Here is a 10,524-nt window from a genome sequence, read left to right on the forward strand (position 1 = left end):
TATTTACTTATTATTTATTTTTCTTTATATGTATATTTATTTTTTATTTTTTGTTAATGTCTTGTGTCATCTTTTAGAAAAAGTTTTTTCCGTTGATGTGGATGCCCTATGGAGCCTCAAAAGCTTCATTTTATTAGTATAGAGCTCTATTTTATTAGTATAGATACATTTTTCAGATAGATGTTCAATTTAGTTTTTTTCATTTTTTAATTATATATTTACGTTTTCTAATTTTCTTGATTTTATATGAGATTATAAATTATGATAGATATTTAATGTAATATTTCTATTTCTTATATTGTATATTTACTTTTTATTTATTTTCTTTATATTGTATATTTACTTATTATTGTTTTATATAATATTTCTATTTCCTATATTATATATTTACTTATTATTTATTTTTCTTTATATGTATTTTTTATATTGTATATTTACTTATTATTTATTTTTCTTTATATGTATATTTATTTTTTATTTTTTGTTAATGTCTTGTGTCATCTTTTAGAAAAAGTTTTTTCCGTTGATGTGGATGCCCTATGGAGCCTCAAAAGCTTCATTTTATTAGTATAGAGCTCTATTTTATTAGTATAGATACATTTTTCAGATAGATGTTCAATTTAGCTTTTTCATTTTTTAATTATATATTTACGTTTTCTAATTTTCTTGATTTTATATGAGATTATTAATTATGATAGATATTTAATGTAATATTTCTATTTCTTATATTGTATATTTACTTTTTATTTATTTTCTTTATATTGTATATTTACTTATTATTGTTTTATATAATATTTCTATTTCCTATATTATATATTTACTTATTATTTATTTTTCTTTATATGTATTTTTATTTTTATTTTTATTTTTATTTTTATTTTTATTTTTATTTTTATTTTTATTTTTATTTTTATTTTTATTTTTATTTTTATTTTTATTTTTATTTTTATTTTTATTTTTATTTTTATTTTTATTTTTATTTTTATTTTTATTTTTATTTTTATTTTTATTTTTATTTTTATTTTTATTTTTATTTTTATTTTTATTTTTATTTTTATTTTTATTTTTATTTTTATTTTTATTTTTATTTTTATTTTTATTTTTATTTTTATTTTTATTTTTATTTTTATTTTTATTTTTATTTTTATTTTTATTTTTATTTTTATTTTTATTTTTATTTTTATTTTTATTTTTATTTTTATTTTTATTTTTATTTTTATTTTTATTTTTATTTTTATTTTTATTTTTATTTTTATTTTTATTTTTATTTTTATTTTTTGTTAATACCACGTGTCATCTTTTAGAATAAGTTTTTTCCGCTGATGTGGACGCCCTATATGGAGCCTCAAAAGCTCTCTTTTATTAGTATATTAGTATAGATTGATACAACGACAAAGCAAAGACACCATGCTTTGTTGGGCTTTAGTATTAAGAATATTAGAAAAAATATTCGGCCCATACCCAGCCTTCAACGTCAGGTGGTTTAGTTTGGTTTCGCGTATTGAGTAATACAAAACCGGGTTCTATCACCCGGTTGAAACTAATTAGACGCTTACCACCATTCTCACATTTGACTCCCTGACTTCCTGGAGAATTCATAGCTTTCAAATTCTCTGGGTTTTTGAATCGATAAAGGTATCGTCTTTTCTCTTTCGTTTTCTCTGGATCTGTTTATATGTTGAGGTAACTACATTGGGTCGAAATCGCGAATAGTCAATTTACTCAAACCCAATCAGTTTCTCATTTTTGGAGCTCACGAAATTAGCAATCAGTTTTTGATTTTTTGTAAATGAAAATTACAGCTTGTTATTGAGATTTAGGGTTTTCGATTTCAAAATCTGGGGGTTTAATCTAAAAATAGCTTACCTTTTAATCTAAAATCGAGTGACTTGTTGTAATCACGTTTGAGCTTTACTGCAGATTGAATCTTGTTTCTAGACTCTTTAAGTTGTATTCTTTCCTATTAATGTGTTGAAATGATGTCTTATCAACCTTGTTCTGGCTAGTTTAGATCCAAAAATCATCTAAGAGGGAACTACCAAACCTAGCTAGATATGAATGCTTGTTCTTGTTTAGTTTTGGTTCAGTTCAAGAACTTGTCAATAATTGGTCTGGGAGGTTTCTGATTAGTTACAGTAGTGTTTAGTTTATCATTGCTAATAAAGTTGGAATGATTGTTTTTGATGCAGTGCTTGAAAATGGGAAGAGAAAAGAGTCCTGGCTTGAAGATCCTCTGGGTCTGGACTCTCGGCACTGCTGCCAGTATGACCCTCTTTCTCTCATTCTTATTACCTGTCTTCATATGATCATCTTATTAGATGATCTGTATATTTTGACCAGTCTGTTCTTGTTTGCAGTATTGGTGGCTAGTGTTGTCCGAACAAGAATGCATGACATGGAGTCTATGATGAACCAGGAACAAGCACCCAAACAAACCCACCACATAACTGCAGCTCCTTCGGATGTAACAGTTTTGCCTGACTCAGATCGAGAAATTGCCAAAGAACTCAAATGAACAACAGTCATGGTTCTCTGGTTTTTGTTTTTGTTAGTTCTCTTACTTTTCTGTGGGTTGCGCTAAGATGATGTTTTAATAGTTTTGGTATGTCTACTTTGCAACTATAACTAGAAGATTCTAGATGTTACAAGGAGAATAATATGAAAAGTGAATCGACAAAGAATCTTGATGGGAGTGCTTTAGCAGTTTTTTTTGTGTTTTATAGAGAATCTAGCTAGGATTTTGCTTTACTATGTTTTGTTTTAATCAAGGCTACAAAATATGAAAACCCAATTTTAAAGATTATATCATCGTTTTAAAATATTTATTACTAAGTGTTTGCCCGTAATTTTGCGATTAGTTATATTATATAAAGAAATATATTTTTTTATACTGTTATAATTTTTGAATAATAATTTGAAATTTAAAATTTTAATTTTTAATTTCAAATATTTGGATAATCAAAAATTTCAGTATATATTTTTAGAAGACATGTGAGATTTAAAATAGTTCAAAAACATAAACTTTAGTCATTAAAAATTTTCTCTTACACAAAAAAAAATATTATAATTAATTGAGATAATTAGTTGTAGAATTACTTTATATTTTAGTTTAACACATGAAAAACCAAAAATACTCTAGCTCTCAACAAAAAAAAGAGAGTGTTTTTTGTGTAACTCCAATATGACCAATACAATTATCAAAAAATTTTACCATAAAAGATCATTTGTAAACCATTTTGTGTGTACTTTAAAAACATAAAAGTTATAATAATTCCTTATCAACAGATATAATTCTTTTATATAATAATATATAACCGTTAAATTTATTTCTATAAAAATACTAAAGTATTTTATTTATTTATATATAACTAAATGATAAAGTAAGTTTATCTTAAAGAATAGTTGAATATTGTTTCTTACTTTCAATTTACATTATATTTTTCATATTTGACTTTAACAATTGTATAGATGATCATTTTTATTGAACTTCTTTACTAAATTTATCGTAACATTTTAAAACACACATAAAACTAATTAGTAGTAACACATATAAAAATGCCAAGAACACAACAAACATATTTTATTATTATTTCCTCTTGTTCTTTTATTTATGTCTGTTTTTTTTCCTATTAAGAATAAGTATACTAATTTTATTATAATCAAGGCTATATGAATCTATAAAAATCTTGTGGAAAATATTTTGATTAATATAGTTAAATGACTTACCATATAATAATTAAACTAGATTTTGATCCGCACGCCCGCGCAGATGTTTTCTTTAATCTTTAAACATTTTAGAATGACCATATTTTACTATTTTATGGTTTTAACATATTAGAACGACTTCACTCGACTTCAACTTGTTTGTTCATGTTTAGCTACCGAATTTATTTCTTAATGAGTACTTCTTATAACTGTGTGTGTTAAGTAATCATTTTATTTTGACAAATATAACACTAAAATGCAGCATATTTGAGTTTCAATTAGATATTTTATTATATTAAATCTAGAGATGGTTATTTAAATTTTAATATATAAATATCAAATTTTATTTTTATTATATTCGAAAATATATTAATTAAAACTACTTACATATGATTTAAAATAATATTATTTGTTGGTATATGTTTTGATAGATTAGATTTATTGTATAAATTTGTTGCAAAAATAGGTAGTTTGTAAATATTTAAATGTGATGAAATTATAATAATATAGAAATAAAATTAAGAATTGTTTTGATAATTTGTCGGCCCAACAAAAGAGAAATTATCAAACATATTGCACTTCATCTATTATAAAGGCTCAAACCAAAATTGTTTTTTTTTTGGGAAAAAAATAGAAGAAGATTACCGGATTTTTTCGTTCTAAGGAATTTTCGTGGTGTCTTATCTCTTTGTCTTCAGCCGATATTTTGCTGCCAACCGCGCGGGTATTTGCTTCTACTTTTATATACGTATAAATCTTATTTTTACATCGTTAATAGTAAATATTTTTAACATTGAACATATTTTCAAACGTTTACTATTTTTTCGAACAAAATAATGTTATAGTCAACATGTTCCAATCTAAGTAATTGTTTCAAACAATTACATATATTTATAATAAAATAATTTAAATGGGTTATTCGAACCCGTAAAAATACGAATAGAAACCAAACAAAATTTTATAAGTATCTGAATGGGCCGAAATTTTTAATTTGGAAACCCGAATAGATTGGAACCAAATTTGATTTGACACCCGAATGCCAACCCTTATAATGTATTGCCTAAATCAATTTATAGTTATGAAGAATATTATGTATTTAATTCACTTGTGTTTGATTCAAACGAATTTTCAGTTTATAGCGATATGTGGTCATATTTTAGATTGTCAAGATTCGTTACAATGCTAGCATAAAAATAGGTAAATTATTCTGAATGTTATCTGATTTAGGAAAATACAAAGTTATCTCCTTACCGTTTTTTTTTTGTCAATCTGTTTTCATTAAACTTTAAAGCCCAAAAGCTTAGTACATAAAGATTGATGACATACAGCCCAAAAAAATCTCAAACACGTGGGTAAGGATGATTCTACAAACAAAACACGTGTACTATTGCAAAATAAATTTCACACGTGACTTGTGATGAAAGAAGATGAATTGCCCAAAAAAGAATTGTGGGTCGCCTGTGAACGTCTTTGACCTCCGGTCATCTTCTCCGGTTACCATCACCAATGCTCAATTGCTTAGAGCTCCAGAAAACAGCCGTGAACATCAACCCCACCTCCTTTACTAAATGTCACTGGATTTAGAGACGCCATCGAAGCCCCCTAATCTACTTTTCTGAAGCTAGAATTACCATATCGATCCCTAACATTTCGATTTGATCAACATGGGAAAACTTACACTCAAATCCGAAAGTGAAGATTTACATCCATGTATAAATAGTATAATCAATCTCAATCAAGCTTAATCAAAGAAAATCGTGATCCTTTAAAGATCCAGTAGTTGTAAAGAGATGCAAAAGTAGAAGACGAAAAACGGAATTCGCGATGGAACATGATAATCCGATTAAACGGAAAGGAATCCGATCAAAATCATCAAAATCGGATTAAAAACTTAGCTATCATTCTCTCTCTCTTGATTGTACACTGACGAAAAAAAACTGGTTATGTCGATTTAAATTTGCTGGTTTTGTCAAGTTATAAAACGACGGTGAATAACACTCCATTGTACCGGGATTGGTTAAACTACGGCGTTTTGTTCAGTGGCATTCCCTCGTAGTTATTTAAAAAAACTCAGGACTAATTAGTATTTGTACTTCTGTTTTAGTAGTTTAGATGAATTACCAAATATTATAATTTTAAATGACTTACCATATCATAATGTTAAGGGCAAATCTCCAAAATAGCACATTTCTAAGTTTATATCACAAAAATAACACTCAAAAACTAAAATGACCAAAATAGCACATTTCTAAGTTTATCCTTTAAAAATTTTAATTTTTTTAATTTTTCAAAATTTGAAATCTTATCCCCAAAACCTCATTTCTCAACTCTAAACCCTAAACCCTAAACTCTAAACCCTAAACCCTAAAATCTAAACCCTAAACCCTAAACTCTAAACCCTAAACCCTAAAATCTAAACCCTAAACCCTAAACTCTAAACCCTAAACCCTAAAATCTAAACCCTAAACCCTAAACTCTAAACCCTAAACCCTAAAATCTAAACCCTAAACCCTAAACTCTAAACCCTAAACCCTAAAATCTAAACCCTAAACCCTAAACTCTAAACCCTAAACCCTAAAATCTAAACCCTAAACCCTAAACTCTAAACCCTAAACCCTAAAATCTAAACCCTAAACCCTAAACTCTAAACCCTAAACCCTAAAATCTAAACCCTAAACCCTAAACTCTAAACCCTAAACCCTAAAATCTAAACCCTAAACCCTAAACTCTAAACCCTAAACCCTAAAATCTAAACCCTAAACCCTAAACTCTAAACCCTAAACCCTAAAATCTAAACCCTAAACCCTAAACTCTAAACCCTAAACCCTAAACTCTAAACCCTAAACCCTAAAATCTAAACCCTAAACCCTAAACTCTAAACCCTAAACCCTAAACCCTAAATCCTAAACCCCACCCTTTAACTCTAAACCCTAAGTTTGTGACTTTTGATAAAACATTAAGTGTTATTTTTGTGACTTTTGACCTTGAGTGCTAGTTTGGGAACATAAACTTGATTTAGTGCTATTTTTGTCTTTTTCTCTAATGTTAATTCATCTGTTTATATTAGTAGATGAATTAAATAAATTTTTTCTTGATTAATATATGTTTCAATAACTTACCACAAAAAAAATATGTTTTAAAATATAAATATATTTTAGTCATTTCTAAAAGGGATAACGCATATATGATATCACATTGTCATTGAAAAATGATTGAAATTTTTTAAAATTGTTTCTATAGTATAATATGTATATAATGAATAAGTGTTAATTAATATTATTAAGTTTAGATTAATTAGTTTTCTAAAATCTATAATTTATTTTATTCACTACTAATATAAACCTAATAAAAACGTTTTTATAATTGTTTCTATAGTATAATATGTATTTATATGTATCTTATCAATTTATCTAATGTAATCTAGATATTTATTTATTTCTATAAACAAATTATGTTAATTCATCTATATTTAAGATGCTTAATTGTATGTTTGTAAACATTAGATTATGTAATTCTATGAATAGTTTCTGTTTTAAAATTTTAATTAAATAAATTAAAAATGAAAAACCAGCAACCAATCAAATTATAACAATTAATTAGATACTTCTTCTATCAGCGACACGACAACATAAATCACTAAAGTGAATTCTCAATTAATATATAGGAAGATTAATTAGATAGTTCTTCTATGAGCGACACATCATCATAAATCACTAAATTAACTTCTCAATTAATATATAGGAGGATTAACTTTGTACTTTCCTAACAAAAAAAAAATCACAACATTCAGAAAAGCCTTATGCATACGCTATGTAAAAGAGCAAGTGTATTTTCAAATGTTTTGTTCTTATCCATTATGTAGAGTTTTTCATATCCATGAATAATCAGATATGAATATTTATCATAACCATATACAAACGTTGAATCCTCTGAACCTTGAAAGATATATATAGAATTTAAATCATTCAAAATGCAATCCTTGCGTAATCACGCGTTATGATATTTTCTTATAAAGGCCAAAACACATACGGTCCACTGAACCATAAAAGCTAGGCCTGGGCGTTCGGATCTTCGGGTCGGGTTCGGTCCGGTTCCTTTCGGGTCCGGATCTTTCGGATCCTAAATATTTAGACCCAATAGGTACTTAAAAATTTTCGGTTCGGGTTCGGATCGGTTCTTCTCGGGTCCGGGTCGGTTCGGGTCTATAATTAAAATATTCATAAAGTACCCGTAATTTTTCGGATCCATGTCGGGTCCGAGTCGGGTTCGGGTATTTAGAATCTGAAAAGGACATGACATACTAAGTCCATCAAATTTAGTTGATATTTGTCATATATATCTAAAATTTTACAAAATAAGTTAAATGAAACTATTAATAATTTAAATAAAACATTTTTAAACTCTAAATTTTACATTTTAATGATTTATATTACTTAAAAATATTAAAAAATAATAACAAATGTTGTTAACAAAATATATTTTAACTAAATCATAAAATAATATATATAAAATAGAACACAAAAACATCATAGTTTTAGATATACATATTTTTAAGTCGGGTACAAATCGGTTCTTATCGGGTCGGGTCTATTCGGGTCAGTTCTTTTCGGGTCCGGGTCTATTCGGATCAGTTCTTTTCGGTTCCGGTTCTTTCGGGTAAAAAAATTTAGACCCAAAAGGTACTTGTAAATTTTCGGTCCGATTTCGGGTCGAGTATTTTTGGATCGGCTCCGGTTCGGGTCTTTGGATCCAGGTTAAAATGCACAGGCCTAATAAAAGCTGTATCAACTACAATTATGGGGAAATTTTGAAAAGAATAATTTTTTGCAGAAGTGTTAAGAAATATGAATTTAGTAAACTTCTATAAACCTATATATTCAAACGTTTGAACAAAATATTTCTACGATGATATGATCATCTTTTTGACTATTTTCTTGACCAGAGTGTAATGACTTCTTTTTTTTTTAACCCTAGTGTTCACTCTCTTATATAAACTACTCAACGCTTAGTTCACTTCTCATCCTCTCTATCATTTTTTCTCTGATCTCTAAAACACAAACTCCATCTTGTCCCTATGTCTTCCACCAGAGAGAAAGGCCTCATCGTGAGCTTCGGCGAGATGCTCATTGACTTGGTCCCCACCGAATCCGGCGTCTCCCTCGCTGAGTCCCCAGGGTTTCTCAAAGCTCCCGGCGGTGCTCCGGCCAACGTCGCCATTGCAGTCACGCGTCTCGGAGGTCGCTCCGCCTTCGTTGGTAAGCTTGGTCCAAGGTGATGAGTTTGGCCATATGCTTGCAGGAATCTTGAGGGAGAACGGTGTTGATGATAAGGGGGTCAGCTTCGACAAGGGAGCGAGGACCGCACTCGCTTTCGTCACGTTGCGTTCAGACGGAGAAAGAGGGTTTATGTTCTACCGGAACCCGAGTGCCGACATGCTTCTTCGGCCAGACGAACTTAATCTCGAACTAATCAGATCTGTACGTAATTTTTTTTTGCTTTGCATGCATACGTACACAATTTAATATTTTTATTTTTGTAAATGTAAAATAGTATTAGTGCGTCCAAGATATTTATACGACATTTTTAAGAAAGTACTAACGCTATATTCAACGAAATAATTAATAAATCGTAATTTTAAAAATTAATAGTTTTATTTTAAAGTTGTTGTTATTTTTCATAACGTTTCTTTTGAAATTATAAATACTAAATTTAAAAATATATCTAATAATTTAAAGTTATATGTTGTAAAAGAACGGAGAATTGTCTGTGTATTATTAATGAACAATAGAGGTTCCTTATATATGGATTACAAAGTATAGGAAAAAAGAAAATATTCAAAACCTAATACAACATGAAATAGGAAAAGATCTAAAACAGATAAATGGAAAACATCCTATATCTAAGTCGGCCAAGGGATAGGCCGACTCTCTCTCCTCAGCCGCCGACTCTCTCTCCTCCTTTGGCCACGGCTGGGCCTTGTCTTGGTCTTGGTTATGGGTCATCCACATAGTGATTTATAACACTCTCCCTTGGATGCCATAACCATATGGGTTTGTATCATGCACGACGTTGCCTCATTAAAACCTCTCTAGGAAAACCAAAAACCCAAGGCGGAAAAAAATGGAAACCGTAGACAGGAAAAAGAGTACAACACATGACACTCCCCCTGAAGAAGGCATCACTGAAGATCCTTCAACTGGCGCATTCCTATCTGATGAACCAGCTTCTTGAACGTTGAGGTTGGCAGAGACTTAGTGAACAGATTGGCCGAATTGTCACTGGACCGTACCTGAACCACTTCAACTTCTTTAGCTTTCGCCAGGTCGTGGGTGAAGAAGAACTTAGGCAAGATGTGTTTTGTTCTATCTCCCTTAACGTATCCATCTTTGAGCTGAGCTATACAAGCTGCATTGTCCTCATAGATGATCGTTGGTTCTTCCTTTTCCTTTCCCACGGCCAAGCCACTCTCCCTTAGGATATGGCCGGTCATGTTCCTCAACCACACAAGCTCTCGGCTTGCTTCATACATGGCTATGATCTCGGCATGATTAGATGATGTTGCCACTAAGGTTTGTTTTATGGACCGCCAACTTACTGCAGCCCCACTGTGTATAAACACATAACCTGCCTGAGACCTAGCATTGTGTGGGTCAGATAAGTACCCAGCATCTGCATACCCGGCCAAGCTATCTCCTGGTCGGCTCGTATAGAACAAACCGAGATTGGTTGTTCCTTGCAGATATCTGAACATATATTTTATCCCGTTCCAGTGCCTAAGTGTTGGACATGAACTGAATCTAGACAGTAAACTCACGGCAA

General features: G+C 29.6%; 1 protein-coding gene and 1 pseudogene across 1 annotated transcript; both read left to right on the forward strand.

The window, feature by feature from the left end:
• The first annotated feature begins 1,562 nt into the window (after nucleotides 1-1,562).
• On the forward strand, nucleotides 1,563-2,692 carry LOC106310752. Its single transcript, XM_013747970.1, has 3 exons — nucleotides 1,563-1,635; nucleotides 2,190-2,262; nucleotides 2,358-2,692. The coding sequence occupies exons 2-3, from the start codon at nucleotides 2,199-2,201 to the stop codon at nucleotides 2,513-2,515; spliced, it is 222 nt and encodes a 73-aa protein (XP_013603424.1). The 5' UTR covers nucleotides 1,563-1,635; nucleotides 2,190-2,198; the 3' UTR covers nucleotides 2,516-2,692.
• A 6,072-nt stretch (nucleotides 2,693-8,764) lies between these two features.
• The window catches only part of LOC106308116, a 6,755-nt pseudogene continuing 4,995 nt past the window's right edge, over nucleotides 8,765-10,524 (forward strand).

Source organism: Brassica oleracea, chromosome C8 (assembly GCF_000695525.1).
Source record: "Brassica oleracea var. oleracea cultivar TO1000 chromosome C8, BOL, whole genome shotgun sequence".
In the NCBI taxonomy this organism is placed as follows: Eukaryota; Viridiplantae; Streptophyta; class Magnoliopsida; order Brassicales; family Brassicaceae; genus Brassica; species Brassica oleracea.

What these genes read in the sequence shown, in the direction of transcription:
- LOC106310752 (XM_013747970.1), top strand. Translation starts at nt 2,199, where the DNA reads ATGGGAAGAGAAAAGAGTCCTGGCTTGAAGATCCTCTGGGTCTGGACT. An exon ending in GACTCTCGGCACTGCTGCCA is followed by an intron (nt 2,263 to 2,357) that starts GTATGACCCTCT and finishes TCTTGTTTGCAG; the next exon opens with TATTGGTGGCTAGTGTTGTC.